The sequence below is a fragment of the Ammodytes marinus genome (assembly GCF_949987685.1).
Source record: "Ammodytes marinus genome assembly, chromosome: 14".
NCBI classification, from domain to species: domain Eukaryota; kingdom Metazoa; phylum Chordata; class Actinopteri; order Uranoscopiformes; family Ammodytidae; genus Ammodytes; species Ammodytes marinus.
The window spans coordinates 3,893,053-3,918,104 of NC_137218.1; the positions used below are offsets into that span (position 1 = coordinate 3,893,053).

A 25,052-nucleotide genomic window follows, 5' to 3' on the forward strand; every position below is an offset into this window, starting at 1 on the left:
TAGACATCCTAAATCCCACACCCGCACAGATTCGATAATAGTATAGAACTTAGTTTCAATTGTGATATTGATTTGATATTGATTACTCTTTCAGCCCTACTTCTTTTGTGTCATTGTCTCGGTCAACCGAACTGAGCGTGGCACTGGCAGGTCCTATATAGCTGTCAATCAATGAAATATAGCGACAGAAAAAAATCTGTAAATATGATGGTGGCGGCTGTGGCGAAGTGGGTAGGGGGGTCGTCCACTGGGTTACAGGGTCGGTGGTTCGATCCCCCGTCTCCCCGCCACATGTCGAAATGTCCTTGGGCAAGACATTGAACCCCAAATTGCTCCGGATAGTTAGCTTGCACCCTGCGTGGTAGCTGCTGCTGCTATCGGTGTATGAATGTGTGTGTGATTGGCTGAATGTGTACAAAACAATGTAAAGCGCTTTGAGTCAGTGAAAAACCAGGGAAGAGAGCTATATAAGTGGAGTCCATTTACCATTCAAAGAAAACCGTGGCTACCACTGCTTCTGTCTTCACATTGGAGGTCAATGGATGATTCAAAGATTGTTTTGATAAGGGCAAAACAAAAGAATATATATTGACATGGTTCCTTCCTGTGTATTTGTCAAACTGGGATGTGTGTGTGTGTGTGTGTGTGTGTGTGTGTGTGTGTGTGTGTGTGTGTGTGTGTGTGTGTGTGTGTGTGTGTGTGTGTGTGTGTGTGTGTGTGTGTGTGTGTGTGTGTGTGTGTGTGTGTGTGTGTGTGTGTGTGTGTGTGTGTGTGTGTGTGTGTGTGTGTGTGTGTGTGTGTGTGTGTGTGTGTGTGTGTGTGTGTGTGGGGCTTTCCTGTTATGAAGATGGGTCAATACTGTTCTTTCAGCAGCTTTGATGGTCGATATCGAACGTTTATCGATAGATTATTTCGAACTAATGCAATTGCCTCGAGCTGCCAGTTAAAGGCTGGAATGTAAACAAATGGGGCCACCGTAGCTACTAGCAACATGCAGCCCAGTTTACAGAGTCTAGGCTGTGTATTAACACTGGATTTATTTCAGCACACAACAGTACAGGTAGCGGATCGTGAGGAGATATTCACTGACTTTGTACAAAAAGTGATTTTTTTTAAACCAAAGACATGTTTTTAAAGACCTACTTCACCGGTGGAAATATGAAGGTTTATTGAACTCTGAGATCCTATGTAGTATAAATGTGCAAACATTTTAGAAATCGGTTCATCCTAGCCTTGAGAAAAGGCAGAAAGAGTGTTTAATGGTCTCACTGTCTAACCCTACATTTTACTAGTGTGACATCACACATGGGAAAATGTAGGGTTAAGATTAACAGGACAGCTGGGCCAAGGGAAGACTGAGGAAAGACTGAGGGAAGAAAAACCTCATTCACTATATTATAATAGCGATTTTATTATGACAGAACGCCTGTTCCGTATGGGTGATGTATTCCTATTAATTGTGTATATACCTGGATTTCTATACATAATGAATCTATCTTTCTCTCATTTAATTTGACAGGTTGGCGACATGGTAAAAGTGACCAAGATCAACGTTAACGGCCAGTGGGAGGGTGAGTGTAAGGGCAAGCGAGGCCATTTCCCCTTCACACACGTTCGACTGTTGGAGAATCAACATCAGGACGATGAGAGCTGAGAAACACACACACACACGCATGCACACACACACACACACACATGCGCTGTCTGTCACCTCAACAGTCTCCAGCACACCCTCCCCATAACCCTCCTCTGGCCGCCATTTTGAAAGAAAAAGATTTCTACTACAAGCACACGGTGAATGGACCTTTTGAGCTAAGCTAAGTCGGGCTAACGCAAGACTGTGACTGTGTTGGCGGATCGTAACCTATGACGTCATGCTATAGAGTTTACACCGTGGTCAGACTGATATCGGTTCAGCTGGATTTATTCTAATGTTTGAGTGTTACATTTTAAAAAGGAACAAACCAGTTTTACTTGACAATTAGCAATAACTCCAGAGCGGTTTTGTTTACTTTTCATCAGACCACGTTAAGTTAAGTTACTTTATTAGTCAATGGTTCGTTACATTGAAATGTGTCTTTTCTCATCTCCCCTCTCAAGTTCCCACACTCCAGAGGGGGTCAGAGCGCAGGGTCAGCCATAGTACAGCGCCCCTGGAGCAGTTTTGGTGTAAAGTGTCTTGCTCAAGGACACAATGGTAGAGATGGTGGAGCACAGTAGATGTAATAGCAGCCACTACTAGTTTTACAACTAACACCCTCCTGTCCGGTGCCGGGGATCGAACCGGCGACCTCATGGTTACTGGTCGGCCACCTTTTCCTCTAGGCCATCCTCCCACCACGTGTAGATGTGAGGATGCTGTCACACCTGAACTGTTTGGTTCAAGCAAACTCTGGTGCGGTCACTTGTTCAATTAGGATTGTACTTCCAACCAAGCCTGGCTAGGGACGGGCATCGGAACCGGTGCTAAATTTAGAACCAGTTCCATCCCTAAGCCTGGTCCTACCAGACCTTCATACTTCATTTATTTTGTACAGAAGGTCTGGAATCGCTCAATTTACAAACATTAACTCACTTGAAGGCGGGTGACTGTTGAAGTTTAAAACTATTGGATGTGCCCAGTGCCACTCTGGATCTGCCAAACAATCGCATAACGTTCTAATCTTGGCAAAAAAGTATTTTGTCAGTATCATTAGGTGCCTGCTGTAAACCGATATCAGTCAAACCATAGTTTACACACCTCCAGCCCAGTATTGAAGCCTACACACACACACACACACACACACACACACACTCACACACACTCACACTCTCTCACACACACACACACACACACACACACTCACACACACACACACACACACACACACACTGCTTTTCATTCACACACACAAGGGAACAGAGATGGATTGCACACAGGAGACTAAATGCTCCTGATTCATTGGTGTTGGACTGTGAACCTCGGAGCCAAACCATCAAAAGACTTTTTTCCGGATGACGTCATCACCAACAACCTATTACATCACACACTACAAACCCAAGTCCTCTTTCTTTTTTTTTGTACTAAAAGTGGAAAATATTATGAAAGAATTGACTATATATACACACACACCTTACATGCTAAACTAATACTGTAAACAACCTTTTCCTTCCTTTTTTATATTTGAGATTTCTTTTTACATGATTTTTATTTTTTATTTTTTTGTGACCAGAGTCTGTGTACAACTATTATTCCTTTTTACGTTCCTCTTTGAAATTATTCCCTGCGTTCCAAATCACATACTTCTTCTTTTTACTACACTACATACTAAAGTACAGAAGAGTTTTTTAGGGCCACGGGAGAGAGAAAAAACAAACAGAAAAGGAAGATTTTTTTTTTTAGTTATGTCGAGAAATGTCAAGAATAATAAAGACAAATACTCCAAAATGCTATTGGAGTTAGTGGAGTTAGCATTTATGTATTTTCAGCATACTACAATTGACCTGCATGTATTTGGGACGTCCTAAATCTTGTTCTGGCATACTAAACGGTAGGGAAGTATGGGGATTGGAACGCAGGGATTATTCAGAGCCAAAATGAACGTCTTCAAACGGCAGCAGCCAACGAACAAAATAAGCGCCCTGTCATTCAAAGCAGCCAGCACAGTCCCCCCCTGAGGCTTCTTAACAAGATGAAAGGCATTTTATTTTAGTCTGTCAGCTGGGGTTTTTAAGATGGTCAGAGATGCTTATTAGATAAAAATAAAATAAATCCACCCCCAAAACACTGATGCCATTGCATTTTGTACTGTATGTAATAGCTGGTAAAACAGACCTTAACGCTGCGTTCCAATCCCCATACTTCCCTTGCTATTTAGTATGGTAGAAAAAGATTTAGGATGTCCCCAATACATGTGGTTAAATGCAGCGTGCTGAAAAATACCTGGATACCCTGCTATCTTTTTTTGTGTGGCACCGGGTTGCTTTTTTGGCTATTCTGAGTTCTGACCCACAATCCACTGCACAACTGCAATGTGACAGATATGTAAGCAAGAGGCTAGTTCAAGGCCCGACGTTATGATGTAATACATAAGTAAAAGTACGTCCCAATTGTGTGCCTACTACTACATGCAAACTACATACTTTTAATGTGGTCAACTGTATTACAATACGTACTATAGTAATAAAGAAAAGTATGCGATTTGGAACGCAGGGCGAGTCACTTCATGTAATTCCCTGTGCCATTTAACATGCCGTCATTCGCTCTAGGCTTACTGTTTCTCATTGTGGTATTATGACACATACAGCCACACCAAGCAGTATGATGATATGAAAATAAACCAGAAAAATTGTCTGTATTACTGTAGGAATGTTCGACTGTAGCTTAAAGCTGGGGTATATGATTTGGGGAGAAAATAGCAGTTGGGATAGAGATTCGAATCCAAATACCTCAACCGCTCCACTTGTTCTCTTTGGTCCCTCCCTTACACGCTCTACACCAACAAAGTCGTGCCAAAGTTCATGGACAGTCTTAACTGCCAATAAGAACGGAGAATCGGAGCCTCGCTCTGATTGGTCAAAGTGTACCGCTCATGTTAACTTTGACCAATCAGAAATCACATACCCCAGCTTTAACATTCAGTTTAATAATGCGCCTTAAGACCTTCTCCCTAAAGCAGGCAGAGAAATCACCAACTTTGGGATGTCTTTTTTAACATTACCTCACTGTTACTATGGGTAACTAAGTGAACACTAATTACGTGGGTTGCAAATAGTTTTTAAATACCGTAAACAGCAATGAGGCTGATGTAACTGTTTTTTTAAGACAAAACATACGTAAAATACATTTTATCCAAAACATCATAAAGACACGTAAAAGCAAGAATTTAAATTTAAATTAAAACACACAACAATAATTAAAAAAGTTTAAACTACGTTAGGAGCATGAGAGAGGGAGCAGTGATTCAACAGGGAGGGGTTCTCTCTCTCTCTCTCTCTCTCTCGCGCTCTCTCTCTCTCGCTCTCTCTCTCAAATGTCTACTGTAGGAAAATATGAGGAGTGTTAGTAGGAACTTACTCTGGCCTAGAATACAAACCTTACTCAGTCACTTAGTCAGTGTTGTTTTCATGGACAAACACGCAGCAAAATAGTTAACATGCATTTATTTTATGCAACTTTGGGTATAACCATGCCATGGGGTTAGATTTAAAACAATACCTACCTATAATGCACCACAATCATTCATGTCAATTCCCATACTAAAATAGTTAAAGGAATACTTCACCCATACGGAACTGGCGTGATGTCACACTAGTAAAATGTAGGGTTAGACAGTGAAAACATAAAACACTCTTTCTGCCTTTTCTCAGGCTAGGATGAACCGATTTCTAAAAATGTTTGCACATTTATACTACATAGGATCTCAGAGTTCAATACACCTTCATATTTCCACCGGTGAAGTAGGTCTTTAAGGCTGTTGTCTGAGAAGGTTTACTCACACTATTTATAATGTTAGAATACAGACAGTATGCCGAGAAGGTTAAAAACACTTGGCGCATATTCTTAAAACGATAATTTTGAATCAGAATCTAATAAACAGATTAGACATTTTTAGGTTATAATTGTAAACCAATTTCACCCAAGTGTGAATAACATTTTGTGGTTTAAAAAGCTATTGTGTCTGTATCGTATAAATAAAGGTTAAAATTAAATGTATTATAGATGCAATCAAGGGCACATGCATTCATATTTGCCCTGCTTTCAAAATCACATACTTTTTCTTTTTACTACACTACATACTAAAGTACAGAAGAGTTTTAGGGCCACAGGAGAGAGAAAAAAATCAGATATGGAAGTTTTTTTTTTCATTATGTCGATAAATGTCAAGAATAAAGACGAATACTCCAAAATGCTATTGGAGTCAGTGGGGCATTTATGTATTTTCAGCATACTACAATTGACATGCATGTATTGGGACATCCTAAATCTTTTTCTGGCATACTAAATAGTAGGGAAATATGGGGATTGGAACGCAGGGTTGATTTGTTTCATTTTAAATTGTCCCATTCAAAGCAAAATGGATTGTCCCAAGTATTTAGAGAAATTTTCCAATACACATTATATTTGGTTAAACTTCTTTGTTGCCTTTCTCCTGTCTGTCAATGGTGTGTGGGCATTTGAAATTAGTCGAGGCTGCGTCTGTATTTGTACAGAATGCAAAGTTTGTTTTTTAATCAATGCAAAAAAAATAAATGATTGGACCCCCGATGTCTTGAAATGTATCTTGAGTTTACAGTGTGTTTTTATAAATTGTGGAAAAAAATGTTCCCTCCATTTCTTGTTATTGAGACTCAAATTTTAATGAAATTATTTTTTGTACGCTACATTAATGCCATATTTTTATTACAGTGATATGTTAAATATGAATTTTGAGCCCCGTTTGTTGTGGGTCACATATAGCCCTGTGTATATTAATAAATGTATTAATTTTAATAAAAGACCCCATATACTACGATTCTTTAAGGTGAAATATTTGAACTCGGCAAAAATATATATTTTTTATTAAGCACATTCGTATGCTGATGTGTGTGTGCCTGTGTAAGAACTTACATGGGTTTAAAAGGTGACCAATTAACACTAAATGACAGTCCAATTTTTGTGAATTATGTCGCTGCAAATGTGGTGTGTGTGTGTGTGTGTTGCTGATTTTTGGGGTAAGCGGAATGCCTTTATAAAAAGTGTTAAATCTGGTGTAGAATTTGTCATTCGAAAATTACAAAAAATATTAAATGAAAAATGGGACGTCAAAGTGTAAATGATGATGTTTCAATGTTGGTTGTTGCTCCTGCCTCGTTTCCATTCTGACCATTGTGCATTTTATTTTATAAAAGTCTTTTGAAACCTATTTTCTTTTTTTCTTTATTTTCTTTTTTGTAATGTCTATATGCAAAGTGTTAAACGGGGTATTGCATCCACACACTCATGGCACTGAACTCCCACCATAATTGGGGTGATAGCATGGCCGACCAGTAACCATGAGGTCTCTGGTTCGATCCCCGGCACCGGACAGGAGGGTGTTTAGTAGTAAAACTAGCAGAGGCTGGTATTAAGGTGCCCACCATCTCTACCATTGTGTCATTGAGCTAGACACTTAACCCCAAAATTACTCCAGGGGCGCTGTACTATGGCTGACCCTGCGCTCTGACCCCCTCTGGAGTGTGGTAACTTGAGAGGGGGAGATGCGAAAAGACAAATTTCAATGTAACCAACCATTGACTAATAAAGTAAGTAACTAGTAGTTGCCTCTGAGAGAACGTACAGGATTTCTCATTTAATTTTGTGACATTGTTAAAATTGCAGCTGAGTTTAATTACAGACCAATGAATAGATAAATAAAAAAATACCACTGATGCTCCTACAACATGCACCTTATCTGGACAGCACAAGAACAAATGCAAGTCTCATCATGCCAAATAATGTTTAATTGTTCTTTTTTAATTTTTTTTGCAATGATTATATATAATTCTTGCTTTTTTTTGCCATTTCACCCCCGACTTCGAAGAGGACCAGTCACTCAGAACAGGCATTTTTTTTTTTTTTTTTTTTTTTTAATAAAGATTGTACATTGTGTCAAAGTATCATGAAAATATATTATTTTGAAGTTAAAATGTACCATTCTTTTTATTTCCTGTAGCATGTAATGTGTTAATATACCTAGTCAATAAAAATATACCAAATTGTAAGCTTGAGCTTCACATTACTGTCTACAATATGGTGTGTTAAAAGTTATTCCATCTACTTTAAAATACAGTGTTAATGCTTAGTGGGAGTTTACTTTTCATTGTGCTAATATTTAACTTTCAAAAGTCAATATTCCAATACTTAAAATGTTTTGTAACGAACTCAAAAAACTGATTTATATTACAACCGATAATTGAAATCTGCATTTGTATAAATTTTTATTTGAAAATGGTAAAGGTTGAGTCAAAGTCAAACTTATTTCTATAGCACATTTAAAAACAACATCAGTTGACCAAAGTGCTGCACAAGATACAATACAAAACAACATATAAGATACATGAAAAAAAAAAGGGAGGAGTGTCAAAGTCTCAACTTGTGTTAAAGGCCAGTGCAACAAAAGCGAGTCTTCAGCAACGTTTTAAACTGTTCAACTTTAGAGGGATCCAGGTTCTATTAATTCACACACACAGTCATGAGTGGTATTAAATTAAATAGTGTGCACATTATCAAATACCACATTACGAGTAAAATATGTTTTTGGTAAGAAGATAAGTATATTGGTAAGAAATACTAAATTATTATTCAGGCATGTACAATTATAAACTAATTTATCATATAAAAGACAAGTTGTTCAGAGGTTGGATGTCACCATAATTGTGCTTGTTGATGTAGCATTTCTAAACTAATGTGTATTCATTGTATTGTATGTTGAATGAAGAAGTTACAACTGAATAAAAATAACTCAATAGTTGAGGTGAAGTGTTTAGGAAGTCGAAAGATAAACTACATTTTAACTTACAGAAAAATATTGGAGGGGTTAATTTCAGGACTTCTAAATACTGTGTGTGTGTGTGTGTGTGTGTGTGTGTGTGTGTGTGTGTGTGTCTGTCTGTCTGTCTGTCTGTCTGTCTGTCTGTGTGTGTGTGTGTGTGTGTATCTGAATTGAGTTTGGTGGTGGAATCATCCCTCGTTTGTCCTCCATACTGTTTTAATAGTTTACTTTCTTGTGATTTTGGATAGTGATTTAGGAGATGTGTGTGAATATAGTAGCCTAGGCTACTCACTTACAATGTTCAAATAAATGTGCTATATAATAAAAATGCCGGATGGAAAAGTTACTTCAACTGAATAAAAAACGTACTCAAAAGTTGAGGGATTCAATTTGAGGATATAGAGTAAATACAAATGTAGTTTGCAGATTCAGATTTGAATTTAGTGGAATCAATCATCCCTGGTTTATTTTGGGACTTTCTTGGCATGGTGTGGGGTGTGTGTGTGGGCGTAGCAGCAGCGATGGAGACGGGGCTGCCGCTGTGTGCGTGTGTTTCCCGGATGGAGCAACGACGCCATCTTTAATAACGGCAGTGCTACTATCCACCAACCAACCGGTGGGTCTTCGTCGGTTCAGCTCAAGCGGTCGCTGTGGAAGCTGATCCAGCCCCCCCTTGATCATAATAATCCTCCCTCTTTTCTTTCCCCCCCGTCCAACCCAACAACCGGGGACTCCTACGAACTTTCTCCCCACAAACACCCGGAGAAGCTAGCACCATGACGGAAAGGGAAAACCAAGTATACCAGGCCAAACTGGCGGAACAAGCGGAGCGATATGACGGTAAGTAAATGGGGGCTCCTTTAAAGTTAGCGGTCATTGCTGGACGCCTCAACCCCGCTTTCCCCCCTCCGTAACCCGGCGTAGGGGGCTCCGTGAGACGCAGGTAAAGCGATTCACATGGAGCAAACAAGATGGCGGAGATTTTCACCCCATCAGAAATAAGACAAAAATCAACCAGTAAACGTTTAAATTTGATTGTTAACTGCCAGGTAGAAAATCGTGCTTTGTCGCGGTTGCTGTTGGTTAGCCGTTCTTCTAACAGCCCAAACTCATAAGCAGGCTATTTATAAAGACAAACGCACACAATAAGTCAAACATTACTAGCAGCACCCCCCTATGTGAATCATCTATAGGCTTTGAAACCTCTTTATAATAGGTCCTTGGCTGAAACCGTCTGAAATCTATCTGGTTCCAACAACAAGCAAGCAATAATTAAAGCAGGAAAAATAGATCCGAAAATTGCCATAGTTACTGCTGCAAACCTACCGCCCCTAGCAACTGTTTTGCTGAGCCAAGATAGCAAATAATTTACAACAACTAGCCTAAATGGGAAAACAATTTGATTAACTGTAGTGCTTCATATCATGTTGTTTGGCTGAATTTAACAGTGCCATTTAGTTTTTAACAGCTTAATTTGTGCCGTTTTTAAAGTTACAAAACTGTAAAGCATATTAAACGTAGGTTATAACCATATGGCCTGGGGGGTCAATTGATTGATTGTATGATAGGTGTGGTCGTTCACCGATTCTCTTTATAGAAATGGGCGGGGCATGTAGAATTAGCAACAATCGCTAGCTACATTACATTACATTTTTATTTAGCTGATGCTTTTATCCAAAGCGACTTCCATTAAGTGCATTCAACCATGAAGGTACAAACTCAGAACAACAACAATCTCTTAAGTAGGCCTACAATAGCTTCAAATAAACCAAACTACAGTGCTCAAAAGTAGTTCAATGTTAGCCAACTTTTATTTGTAGGCAAGTGGGTGGAAGTCCTTCTAAAAGCAAAGTTTATGTACAGTAGTGGTAGGTGGTATACAAAATAACTTAGCCTATATCATGGTATTGTGATTTTTGTTGGCAGTTTGGGTTTTTGTAAAAATAGATCTTAAAGCCATAATGTGTAACTTTTTCATAAAAATATAAGCTCAGTTACATTCAAGCCATCGACAAATGAGTTGACACAAAGTTGATTAAGCCTATCTATCAGCTCCACAAAACTCTAATGTAATTCTCAGTATGGCAGCGTTACACACTATAGCTTTAACCTGTGGGGAACCCTGAGTTTAGCATGCCTTTTACTTGGCTCAATACGTTTGTTAGATAAATTATCTTTACTGCAGAGACAATGACCTGTTACTATTCAGTGTCTGTGAAATCCAAACTAGATCGAGCGAAATTGGACACTGCACCATAAACATAATAAAACATTTTAGTAACTACAGAGTGCCTGCATGTTGCATTAAACAGACCCTGAGTTCCAATCCCCATACTTACATACTATTTAGTATGCCAGAAAAAGATTTAGGATGTCCCAATACATGCATGTCAATTGTAGTATGCTGAAAATACATAAATGCCCCCACTAACTCCAATAGCATTTTGGAGTATTTGTCTTTATTCTTGACATTTCTCGACATAATGAAGAAGAAAAAAACTTCCTTATCTGATTTTTTTTTTTCTCTCCTGTGGCCCTAAAACTCTTCTGTACTTTAGTATGCAGTGTATTAAAAAGAAACAGTATGTGATCTGGAACGCAGGGATACTTGTGATAAAGGAGCTAGCTTAAGCCACTACATGCTTTGACACCTTTTGGCACCTGCTCACAACAGCACATCCTTTTATTGACTAACATGACACAGCAATACACACACACACACACACACACACACACACACACACACACACTGCGTCAATTTCTACCCAAAACACACACACATTGGAAGAATGAACTAGTTGACTCTTGAGGAACAATATCTTTAACTGAAAAAAACATCTCACCTTTGCATTTTTTTTCTCCCTTTTCAGTTACATATTTAAATGTTTTTTTTTAAAGATAGTTTTTTGGCATTTTCAAGCTTTATTAGACAGTACAGAGTTGAAATGGGGGACAGAGAGAGAGAGAGTGGGGGGGGGGGGCGGGTGACCTGCAGTAAAGGTCCACGGGTCGGATTTGAACCCACGACCACTGACACGAAGGCCGGAGCCAATATGGTACGCGCTCTATCCACTACGCCACCGGAGCGCCCCACATATTTAAACGTTAATGATAATTTGAATGGTACTCCAATTGTTTTCACTATATGAATATTTTAATGATAATAAATACCCATCAAAAGGCCCCATAACCAAAGGTTCCTGAGATTGTACTAAATCTAACCTGCAGCCGGAAAAATTTAAGCATTGCGCTTTTTTAAAAACTTTTAGTCAGCTATATTTTCATCTAGAAATGTACTTAAAGAAACGGAACCGGCGTTCTATCATTATAAAATCGCTATTATAATATAATGAATGAGGTTTTTCTTCCCTCAGTCTTCCCTTGGCCCAGCTGTCCTGTTAATCCTATAACCCTACATTTTCCCATGTGTGAAGTCACACATGGGAAAATGTAGGGCGAGACAGTGAGACCATAAAACACTCTTTCTGCCTTTTCTCAGGCTAGGATGAACCGATTTCTAAAAATGTTGCACATTTGAAGTGAACTACATTAGGATCTCAGAGTTCAATACACCTTCATATTTTCACCGGTGAAGTAGGTCTTAAAATAATGAATAAATCTCTGTCAATAAGTTGCATCTGTTACTGCAGTGTAACGGTTTGTGAGCTATACTTGTGCGATGTTGGAAGGTAAGGTAGGGTAATTTCCCCTGCGTTCCAAATCACATACTTTTTATTTTTTACTACACTACATGCTAAAGTACAGAATAGTTGTAGGGCCACAGGAGAGAAAAAAAAAATCAGATAAGGAAGATTTTTTTTCATTTTGTCAAGAAATGTCAAGAATAAAGGCGAATACTCAAACTACTTAATTAGTGGGGCATTAATCTAATTTCAGCATACTATGACTTGCATGTATTGGGACATCCTAAATCTTTTTCTGGTATACTAAATAGTAGGGAAGTATGCGAATTGGAATGCAGGGTTTATCTTAGCTTTTCAAGAGGTTTCTACTCCACCTATTTAGTCGCATAGTATCCTATCCTTCTGTTTGCCTTGCTGCCTCTCCCCAAGCACACAGCTGTAAAAAACAGCCAGTGACAGTTGTATGAACAGTTAACAGTGTGTCAACCTGTCCATACCAGACTAGGTTGTTCTCACGGCGATAAGATTTCACCAATACAGGAAGTCATTGGAGTTGTATTTGCTGGAATATTAATTTATGATTGATAAACAACCCTGTCAAGTTTTATTGTGCTATGGAGGTTTATAGGCCTTAAATACCTACTTCACCGGTGGAAATATGAAGGTGTATTGACATTGAACTCTGAGATCAATGTAGTATACATTTGCAAACATTTTAGAAATCGGTTCATCCTAGCTAGAGGAAAAGGCAGAACGAGTGTTTTTATGGTCTCACTGTCTCACCCTACATTTTCCCATGTGTGACATCACACATGGTAAAATGTAGGGTTAGGATTAACAGGACAGCTGGGCCAAGGGAAGACTGAGGGAAGAAAAACCTCATTCATTATATTATAATAGCGATTTTATAATGATAGTACGCCGGTTCCGTATGGGTGAAGTATTCCTTTCAATCCTAGTATCAACTACACATTGCTGCATTGTGTTTTTGGCTTGCATCAGATCTGCTATCTCTCCCCAAAAATAACACAAATACCATCGTCTAGCTCTGAGCGGTAATTAAATGAGTATATGCCACAGAGTACTGACGCTCAATGTGTCACGTAGAGGGATGCTTTTTATAGCACACCCGCCTCGTCGAAACTGAAATTCTGTAACGTTTATTAAACTTAAATGACAATATCTTTCATTTGGAATCTTGGATTGATAATTATGCCTATAACTATTTTCAGATGCTTTACTATCATGCAACTAACTATCTCCCCATTATATGTGAATCCCCATGGAAACAGCTTGTAGTGCGGAGTAGAGTTGAGCCTTCAAGAACAATGTTAAATAGTTTTTATTGCCATTTCATCCCTGGAGTATACAGCTCTGGAATAAACTAAGAGACCACTCCAAATTTTCAGTGTCTCTCGTTTTACTATTTATTTATAGCCGTATGTTTGAGTAGAATGAACATTTTGGTTTTATAATATAAACTACTGACAACATTTCTACTAAATTCCAATACATTTTGTGTCATTAAGAGCATTCTTAATAAGTTATGTAGAGATGAAGATTTAAGAAAAAAATCCAGACTGGTCTCTTTAATATTTTTCCAGAGCTGTATATACATTTTTCGCACCATACTCCTTAATCACCTTGAAGATGTAAAATGTGAAAGTATCCCTGCGTTCCAATACCCATACTTCCCTACTATTTAGTATGCCAGAAAAAGATTTCGGATGTCCCAATACATGCACGTCAATTGTAGTATGCTGAAAATACATAAATGCCCCACTAACTCCATTAGCATTTTGGAGTATTCGTCTTTTATTCTTGACATTTCTTAACATAATAAAAAAAAAAATTCCTTGCCTGATTTTTCTCTCTCTCTCTCTCTCTCCTGTGGCTCTAAAACTCTTCTGTACTTTAGTATGTACTGTAGTGTAGTAAAAAGAACAAGTATGTGATTTGGAACGCAGGGTATGACTAAGACATCACATCGTATCTAGATCCGCCCTTTGGTTCATCGTCCTGGCTCCGTGCCCAGTTTCCCACAAAATGTGTCCGTCCATAGGTGGTGCATCTGGGCATTAGTGATGGGTTCGACTTGGGCAATGTCCCAGGCACTCCATTAATTCAATACAGTGGATGACATAAACCTTTCAATGCCCTGCACTGTGGTTTAAGGTCTGTGTTAATGGAAGGAGAGTGGTGGGGGGGGGGGGGGGGAGAAAGGGGGGAGGCTCGTTTTCAATTAAGAAGATGGATGTGCTGTTACCTCTGTCCCCCTAAAAATGTTAATACTTTTATTGGAAGACATGGTTTTTAATATTCACCCAAATTACAAGAACCGAATGTACTGTCACATTCACCTCTTAAGACATTGAACCATGTGTATAGATGGATTTGGTTATTTTCCTTATCCTTAAAGACCTACTTCACCGGTGGAAATATGAAGGTGTAATGAACTCTGAGATCCTCATGTAGTATAAATCTGCAAACAACATTTTCAAAATGTTCATTCTAGTCCAACATAAACACATAAATAGTAAAACGAGAGCCACTGAATATTTGGAGTGGTCTCTTAATTTTTTTTCCAGAGCTGTATTTTGAGGTGGCACAGACTAAATTCTGGTCGCATATGCTGCTCTCCAAACGGTCACACATTTATTTGAGCCCTGTTGTGTGTATTTATACAAGGCCTGGTCAATATGTCAAGCCTCTGCTCTTTGCCTGTGAGTGAGGACATGATTTAAAGGTAGATTGCGGTACATTTGGTCAGGAGATAGCAATGGAGACACCTGTCAGACTGGCTGTGTAGATTTATGACAGTACAGCCTGATCCCCCGCTACAGGGCTGCTGTGACAGAGGTCTTAGCAGGACAGATAGTCCCTGCGTTCCAAATCACATACTCTTTCTTTTTACTACACTACATACTAAAGTACAGAAGAGTTTTAGGGCCACAGGAGAGAGACAAAAATCAGATAAGGAAGATTTTTTTTCATTATGTCGAAAAATGTCAAGAATAAAGACGAATACTCCAAAATGCTATTGGAGTTAGTGGGGCATCTAGGTATTTTCAGCATACTACAATTGACGTGCATGTATTGGGACATCCTAAATCTTTTTCTGGCATACTAAGTAGAAGGGAAGTATGGGGATTGGAACGCAGGGAGTATATTTTTGACTGACACCATATACGACCTGTGAAATGCCTACTCAAGCCTGATATGCATAGACAATAATAATAATCCAAACGGGAGCCAAAAAGAATTAGACATATTCTTATTATAATGTGTGTAAACCTTCAGAACGACAATAGGTCTCCCGGGCATTTTCACCGTCACAGCGCTCCACTTGCTGCTTTGCTCGGGCGGAGGCTTTGTGTGAAGGTGATTTAACATCACGGTCGTAGACGAATGTTATAACTTTATGCTGCATATTTTGCACTGCACTGGTGATGACCCACAGCGGACATTTTAATGCGCAAACATTGCAGAAATTAAGAATGTTTTGTAAAGTAACCATTGACTAATAAAGTAACTTAACATCTTTATTCCCCCCCCCACCCCCCCTGTGTCTTGTAGAGATGGTAGAGTCCATGAAGAAGGTAGCCAGTATGGACTATTACTTAAAGGAATACTTCACCCTTCCCTTGGCCCAGCTGCCCTGTTAATCCTAACCCTACATTTTCCAAAAATGTAGGGTTACGATTAACAAGACAGTGACACTTTTTCTGCCTTTTCTCAGGCTAGGATGAACCGATTTCATACATTTTTGCACATTTATACTACATAGGATCTCGGAGTTCAATACACCTTCATATTTCCACTGGTGAAGTCGGTCTTTAATGTCTTTATTCCCTCCCCCCACCCCCGTGTCTTGTAGTCCATCAAGAAGGTAGCCAGTATGGACGCAGAGATGACTAAATGTTTGAGAACCTGGTTTTTTTAAAGTAACCATTGACTAATAAAGTAACTTAACATCTTTATTCCCCCCCCCCCCCCCCTGTGTCTTGTAGAGATGGTAGAGTCCATGAAGAAGGTAGCCAGTATGGACTATAGTAACTTAACATCTTTATTCCCCCCCCCCCTGTGTCTTGTAGAGATGGTAGAGTCCATGAAGAAGGTAGCCAGTATGGACGTGGAGCTGACGGTGGAGGAGCGGAACCTTCTGTCCGTGGCCTATAAGAACGTGATCGGAGCGCGCAGAGCCTCGTGGAGGATCATCAGCTCCTTGGAACAGAAGGAGGAGAACAAGGGAGGGGAGGACAAGCTAAAGATGATCAGAGAATACAGGAAAACGGTCAGTAACAAACCCAAACCTACCTACTGGTTACAAATATATCTAATGTGTATTATGTATTTTAATCTTGCCCCTGTAAAGCACTTTGAATGGCCTTGTGTCTGAATTGTGCTATATAAATAAACTTGCCTTGCCTTGCCTATTGCTCACTTAAACATTGTAAACAGAGTGTGATTGTGTCTTTATAAGGTTTTTAATCATGAATATTCATATATTTATAATTTCAAACAATAACTTAAAGGAATACTTCACCCATTAGGAACGCTATTATAATATAATGAATGAGGTTTTTCTTCCCTCAGTCTTCCCTTGGCCCAGCTGTCCTGTTAATCGTAACCCTACATTTTACCATGTGTGACAACACACATGGTAAAAACATTTAAGGTTAGACAGTGAGACCATAAAACACTCTTTCTGCCTTTTCTCAGGCTAGGATGAACCGATTTCTAAAAATGTTGTACATTTATACTACATAGGATCTCAGAGTTCAATACACCTTCGTATTCCCACCAGTGAAGTAGGTCTTTAAGCAGGGATGAAATGCACAGCTTGTAAAACAGTCTGTGGTTGTATATTTGTACTGCTACTAGCTACATATTTTTAATCATGAAAGTTAGATTTTTTTATATAACATTTTGACGTGTGTGTGTGTGTGTGTGTGTGTGTGTGTCTTTAGGTTGAGAAAGAGCTGAAATCAATCTGTAACGACATTCTGGATGTACTGGACAAGCACCTCATCTTAGCAGCAACCACGGGAGAGTCTAAGGTTTTCTACTACAAAATGTACGTATCCTGTGTGTGTGCGGGCGTGTCTGTCTGTCTGTGTGTGTGTGTGTGTGTGTGTGCGTGTGTCTGTCTGTGTGTGTGTCCATGTGTGTCCGTATCACAGTATCAAAGTCGGTTGATTTGACTCGGTAATAGTCAAAACGGTATCGGAATAATTTTTATACTATTTTATTCCCCTCTGGTATTAAACCTGCAGTGTGTAGAATTTTGGGTTTTATTTCCTAGCAGAATTTGTAGAAAGTAATTATAATATCCATAAGTACATTTACTTTAGTGCATAATAGCTGAAAACAATGTTTTGAATTATTTATTTTTCCCTTAGAAAGGGTCTCATATATGTCCATATTTCTGCATATTTTGGACCAAGGCCTAGTGCCGCCATCTTGAAAGTGTCATAGTTGGAATGTCATCAGGTGCATTGTTTAAAATTTTGAATTGTTCTTGTCCTTGAAGGCCACTGTAGCTTCTGTTATTATTCTAAAGGGTTGGGGTTACCCAGGGAGTGTTGCATTCTAGAACTTTGTAGAACTTTCTTGATGATGTCATATTACACACTGCACCTTTAACATCACGATGCAAATAAATGCAAAATCTAAATCCATTGCTTGTAACCCCTTGACATACACTCACTCTGGCATGGACTTGATTTAATACATTACGAGAGGGGTTAGCAAGTAGCAAGGGAGCGTTGCGATCTAGAACTTTCACCACAAGATGGCGCCAAAATATTTCACACTGTAGCTGTAAGAGCAAATTTTTGATGTAAACTGTAATTCATTTTGGCAGGTAACCCCAAATATTGTACAGTGTGTGTGTGTGTGTGTGTGATGCCCATGTGTGAAAGCTGATCTGTGTGTGTGTGTGTGTGTGTGTTTCCTAACTATATAAAAACAGCATTCTTTGCACTGATGGTCTCGTTCGCTGATACAGGTCATTTAAGATCATCAGAGTGAAAAATGAAGCTGTTTAAAAAAATACTGAAAAGTTCTTCGTTGGGACTTTAATGTGTGTGTGTGACTGTGATGCCTATATGTGTGTGAACTTATATCCGTGTGTGTGTGTGTGTGTGTGTGTGATGCCCGTGTGTGTGAGATGCTGCATGTGTGTTTGTGATGCCTATATGTGTGAAAACTTATATCCGTGTGTGTCCCTCGTTTCAGGAAGGGAGATTACCACCGGTACCTGGCGGAGTTTGCGACGGGTAACGACAGGAAGGAGGCGGCAGAGAACAGTTTGGTGGCGTATAAAGCTGCTAGTGACATCGCTATGATAGAACTCCCTCCCACGCACCCCATCCGCCTCGGCCTGGCACTAAACTTCTCCGTTTTCTATTATGAAATACTCAACTCGCCAGACCGGGCATGCAGGTATAGTGCTGCTGTTTTAAATTATTTTATGCTGTTGTATCGTTTAAACTGGTAATAATTACTTCAAAGCTATAGTGTGTAACTTCTGTTGGTCTGGACACTCTCCATTGAAGCTCATTAAATATGTCAAGAAATCCTGAGCTCACATTTCAATTGGTTCTATCTGATAAGGGCGCGCCAGAGCGCTTTTGTATGGTACTCTGGGGCGGACGTAACCGGATGACGACAGTGACGTGCATGTGCCGTCGAAGCCGTGATAGTAAACGTCAAAGATGGCTGCGGATATGTTGTTTGAGTTTGAGACTGCTTTGGCCTCGACCCTTTACGATTTGGAAGACGACACTCAAATCTTTCATTCGCAAGTAAGAGGAAGGTTCTGTTTTGCCGACCGACCACAGCAAAAGTTTAATTTAACAGTTAATCCCGCTGTTCGCTAAACGAATACAGTACGTCACCTTGTTCATTGCTCTGATTGGTCGTAGTGCTATCCAACTGCATGCAGTGGCATTTGAAATGCACGAGTAGGAGCCGCCCCTTGAGTTGGGAATTACTATTGATGACTATATGGGTCTGGATTTCCAGGCTAGAAGATAGCAGATAATCCCAAATATATTTTTAAGGTCCCACAGATTAAATATTGGTCGCATATGGGGAGCTCTGGTGGCGTAGTGGATAGAGCGTGTACCATATTGGCTTTGGCCTTCGTTGCAGTGGTCGCAGGTTCAAATCTGACCCGTGGACCTTTACTGCAGGTCATCCCCCCTCTCAATTCAATGAGCTTTATTGGCATGACTATTGTTGCAAACAGTATTGCCTCTCTCTCTCCATTTCAACTCTTTACTATCCAATAAAGCTTGAAAATGCCAAACAATAATCTTTATAAAAAAATATATATAAAACATATTGGTCGCATTTGCACCCCAAACGGTCCACTATCGTGTGTGTGTGTAACTGTGTTTTCCCACGTTTTCTACAGGTTGGCGAAGGTAGCGTTTGATAATGCCATCGCAGAGCTGGACACACTGAGCGAGGAAAGCTATAAGGACTCAACACTTATCATGCAGCTGCTACGTGACAACTTGACACTATGGACCTCAGACGTGCAGGGAGACGGTGAGACACACAGACAGACACACAGACAGACAGACAGACATGCATTTGTTTGTATAATTGGTAACACTTTACAATAAGGGTACATTAATTAACTCTTAGTTAATGCTTAATTATGGCTTAATAAGCATGTACTGAGCATTACATAACAGTTAATAAATGCTCCAGAATCTCTGACTCCACCTTTAACGTAAATAAGTTTTATCTATTTATTTTTAAGCTACACTCAACAAAAATATAAACGCAACACTTGTTTTGCTCCCATTTTCCATGAGAAGGAGATCTAAAATTCATTCCAGATACACAATTGTACCATTTCTCTCAAACATTGTTCACAAATCTGTCTAAATTTGTGATAGTGAGCACTTCTGCTTTGCTGAGATAATCCATCCCACCTCACAGGTGTGCCACATCAAGATGCTGATCTGACATCATGATTAGTGCACAGGTGTGCCTTAGACTGTCCACAATAAAAGGCCACTCTGAAATGTGCATTTTTTTGCTTTATTGGGGGTCTGGGGACTCAGAACCAGTCAGTATCTGGTGTGACCACCATTTGCCTCATGCAGTGCAACACATCTTCTTCGCATAGAGTTTATCAGATTGTCAATTGTGGCCTGTGGAATGTTGGTCCACTCCTCTTCAATGGCTGTGCGAAGTTGCTGGAGACGGCTTATGGTGGAGAAATGAAGATTCAATGCACGAGCAACAGATCTGGTTGACATTCCTGCTGTCAGCATGCCAATTGCACGCTCCCTCAATGCTTGTGGCATCTGTGGCATTTTGCTGTGAGACAAAACTGCACATTTCAGAGTGGCCTTTTATTGTGGACAGTCTAAGGCACGCCTGTGCACTAATCATGATGTCAGATCAGCATCTTGATGTGGCACACCTGTGAGGTGGGATGGATCATCTCAGCAAAGCAGAAGTGCTCACCATCACACATTTAGACAGATTTGTTAACAATGTTTGAGAGAAATGGTACAATTGTGTAACTGGAATGAATTTTAGATCTTTAAGTCCATCTCATGAAAAATGGGAGAAAAACAAAAGTGTTGCGTTTATATTTCTGTTGAGTGTAGAAGACTGAACATTCTTGCTGTTCCTTCACATTACACGTCAGCCCCACTTAAAGGTAGTAAGTAAGCGATTTATTTATGTTAATATACGTGCTAAATCGCTCTATTTTCATACAGTGATCACTTATATAGTGTTTATATATAGCTTACTGAACCTTTAAGACCATAGGACCAGTTAGTAAACCTGTCAACTTTCACTTATTGAAGTTAGTGAAATAACGTCCAATCCAAACTACTGCTGCTATATCTCCCGTGGTGTTTTTATATTTATATCACGTTAGCCACGGAGCTAACGAAGCAATGCTACGCTTTTCTATTTCCACCCTGATGGATTCTCCTTTCCTTTTGTCATTGGCGCCTCTTAATTCTTCATTACACGGATGGCTGTGCTGTCTCTATGGTAACCTTACCTAGCAACCAGTGGCACTACAGGTTCACAAGGCATTTCTAAAAAAAAAAACTCACTCAATCTGAACCGTGTGTGTGTGTGTGTGTGTGTGTGTGTGTGGCAACTCAGTCAGTGTTCGAAAAGCTCTACTAACGTCCTCCCTCCTACATACTCAACATGTACATACTGTCTACTTAACCATCCATTGTGTATGCGAGGTTGGTCGGACCGTTTACACTGAAGTATACAGAAGCAATAAAGAATTTAAAAAAAATTAAAACTTCCATGTCGTTTGAAAAGATGCAATGCATTGTGGGGCAGGTTGAGTAGGAAACGTATCCTATCGATTAATACACAAAATCTTCCCGGAAGTAAGTACTCATCCGGGCATTTCTCGCCGAATACACAAACTCGCATACACAACCGTCACATACTCAAATTGACGTCAAAATTAATATGAGTAGAGTAGGACGTTAGTAGGGCTTTTAGTATGGGTAGGACGTTAGTAGGGCTTTTAGTATGGGTAGGACGTTAGTAGGGCTTTTCAAACACAGCCACAGTCTGTGGAAAACACACACACACACACACACACACACACACACACACACACACACACACACACACACACACACACACACACAGAGAGTTATTAACATCCTTCTTCATGTTTGTGTGTTTCTCTGATCAGGTGAAGAACAGAACAAAGAAGCAGCAACACTGCAGGACGCAGAGGAGGAGCCCCCGGCAGAATGAACAACTACACCATCCCTCCTTCCCTCCTCTTCCTCCATCCCTCCTTCCCTCCTCTTCCTCCCATACCTCCATACTTCTCTGCTACTAGCCACAGTCTCTCTCTCTCTCTATCTGTATGTCTCTGTCTCTCTCTGAGTCTCTCTATCTGTATGTATGTCTCTCTCGCTCTCTGTCTAAGTGTATCTCTGTGTCTCTCTCTCTCTCTCTCTCTCTCTCTCATTGTCTCTCTCCCTGCGTTCCAATCCCCATACCTCCCTACTATTTAGTATGCCAGAAAAAGATTTAGGATGTCCCAATACATGAACGTCAATTGTAGAATGCTGAAAATAGATAAATGCCTCACTAACTCCAGTAGCATTTTGGAGTATTCGTCTTTATTCTTTATGACTTTCTCGACACAATGAAGAAAAAAATCTTCCTTATATGATTTTTTTTTCTCTCTCCTGTGGCCCTAACACTCTTCTGTACTTTAGTATGTAGTGTAGTAAAAAGAAAGAGTATGTGATTTTGGAACGCAGGGTCTCTCTCTCTCTCTCTCTCTGTCTCTCTCTATCCGTATGTCCAATTCTTTCTCATATGCACGTCATCTCCCAAGTTTTCATTTGGACTGTCCCGGGGCGTTTTACATTATTTCTATCATGACTCATTTTGCAAAGCCTGTACGTATCATTAAAAAGGTTCAAATCAAAATATCCTCTTATCACGTTGACTGTTTTTACTTTTGCTGCCGTATCATGTATTGCCCGTCAGTAGCAGACAGACAGACAGACAGACAGACAGACAGACAGACAGACAGACAGACAGACAGACAGACAGACAGACAGACAGACAGACAGACAGAAAGAAAGACAGAACTCTTGCCTGTATTTGTAACACAAACACAAGAGTTTATTTAAACAGACTTAAAAAGACTTAGCGGTTCAACTCTTTTCATGTGTGTATGTGTGTTTATGAATAATATATAATATGTCCATACATGCTACAGTCAAATCAGTTCGAAATCATTTCATATTTTTTGCAAAAAAAAATTGAGGAACAATCCAGCAGTGTTGGAAGGTTTAAAAGGGATGCGTTATAGGCTTTTTAGGAAGAACTAAGTGCCCTGTTTACTTTGCGGTAACCAAACCTGCGCCTAAACATATCAGTAGGTTTAATTTTGATTTTTTAATTCATACAAACAGCTGAATGTCCCGCGCTTTTTCTCCTAGCATCACTCAACTTCTTAGTCTTCTTTGTCCAAGTCTCAAACCAAGTATTGTGCGGCGGGGCTGTAGCGCTTTTTGCTAATAGATTTGTTAGGTAATGGCTTTTTAGCAGAACAGTGTGTGTGTGTGTGTGTGTGTGTGTGAGGGGAATGGTATAGAATGCTCAACACTCTTTGATTGTAATGTGATGCAAGTTTTTTGCATTGGCACTATATTATGAAAGATATAGAAAAAAAAATAAAGTTTGGGATCTTAAAGGCTGCTGTAACTTTTACTTCCTGGTTTTTCCCTTGTCCATTTCATTTCTCTTAGGCTGTGTTTGGAAAAGTCCTACTGACATCCTACTCATACTAAAAGCCCTACTGACATCCTACTCATACTTAAAGCCCTACTGACGTCCTACTAATACTTAAAGTCCTACTGACGTCCTACTCATACTTAAAGCCCTACTGACGTCCTACTCATACTAAAAGCCCTACTGACGTCCTACTCATACTAATTTTGACTTCAATTTGAGTATGTGACGGTTTGGGTAGGCGAGAAATGCCCGGATGAGTAGGCTACTTACTTCCGGGAAGATTTTGTTAATGGATCAATTTTGTGTATGGATAGACCCACAATGCATTGCTTCCTTTCGGCATGGGGATGTTTTTTTTTTTTTTTATTCTTTATTGCTTCTGTATACTTAAGTGTAAAACAGTCCGACGAACCTCGCATACCCAATCGATGGTTAAGTAGACAGTATGTAGTATATACATGGTTGAGTATGTAGGAAGGGGAGGACGTTAGTAGGGCTTTTACAACACAGCCTTATTCTCTCTATCATTTTGTTCAGTGTGTAAAACGTGAATCTGATTTGTACTACTGGATTATTCACACTGGAGCTACGAGTACCATCGTATTCTTACTGAAGCGCAGCATGGCATTAATAACATTAAACTTCAAGTTGAAAAAAAAAGTTAAATTAATTTGTGTGTGAGATGTTGTCTCTTCATTTTACTGTGGCAAGGCAAGTTTATTTCTATAGCACTATTCAGACACAAGGCCATTCAAAGTGCTTTACAGGGGCAAGATTAAAATACACAATACACATTAGAAAAGCGAATTGTGGGGTTGTAATATGATGTTAAAATCACTAGAGGGCGGCATGAGCTACATAGTTATGCATTGCCTACTCTGCGTTCCAAACATTAAATCTATGGTTCAAAATCACATACTTTTTCTGTTTACTACACTACATACTAAAGTACAGAAGAGTTTTAGGGCCACAGGAGAGAAAAAAAAATCAGATAAGGAAGATTTATTTTTCATTATGTCAACAATAAAGACGAATACTGCAAAATGCTATTGGAGTTAGTGGGGGCATTTATGAATTTTCAGCATACTACAATTGACGAGCATGTAATGAGACATCCTAAATCTTTTTCTGGCATACTAAATAGTAGGGAAGTATGGGTTTTGGAACGCAGGGCTAGTCTCGCACAGCCAGACCAAACTACAGCTATTGGATCAATAAAGTATCTATCTATCTATCTATCTATCTATCTATCTATCTATCTATCTATCTATCTATCTATCTATCTATCTATCTATCTATCTATCTATCTATCTATCTATCTATCTATCTATCTATCTATCTATCTATCTGTCTATCTGTCTATCTGTCTATCTGTCTGTCTGTCTGTCTGTCTGTCTGTCTGTCTGTCTGTCTGTCTGTCTGTCTGTCTGTCTGTCTGTCTATTCACACAGAACTAAATGAGGGAAGCAGTAGCCTACAGTTGGGGTATTACGTGGAAAAGAACACTTAAATGTGTTGAAAACTGTCTCCACTGATAAAGAACACCAAGGCTAACTTGGGAATAAGGCCCTATGTCTAAAATCCTGAACTACCCCTTTAAAAAAACATTACTACAACATACAATTAAATGTCACAA

At 39.4% G+C, this 25,052-nt stretch overlaps 2 protein-coding genes across 2 annotated transcripts in view; both read left to right on the forward strand.

Annotated features, from left to right (window-relative positions):
• The window catches only part of LOC307260770 (adapter molecule crk-like), a 197,798-nt gene that overhangs the window by 6,856 nt on the left and 165,890 nt on the right, over positions 1-25,052 (forward strand). The window contains exon 3 of the mRNA XM_080041079.1: positions 1,520-7,019. Coding sequence (XP_079897205.1) covers positions 1,520-1,654 — 135 coding nt within the window. The 3' untranslated portion in view covers positions 1,655-7,019. The remainder of the gene's footprint in view (positions 1-1,519; positions 7,020-25,052) is intronic.
• LOC307260791 (14-3-3 protein epsilon) lies at positions 9,083-22,161 on the forward strand. Its single transcript, XM_080041107.1, has 6 exons — positions 9,083-9,332; positions 16,231-16,430; positions 17,107-17,213; positions 18,377-18,583; positions 19,560-19,696; positions 21,849-22,161. Exons 1-6 carry the CDS (start codon positions 9,269-9,271, stop codon positions 21,911-21,913), a joined length of 780 nt encoding a protein of 259 aa, XP_079897233.1. The 5' UTR covers positions 9,083-9,268; the 3' UTR covers positions 21,914-22,161.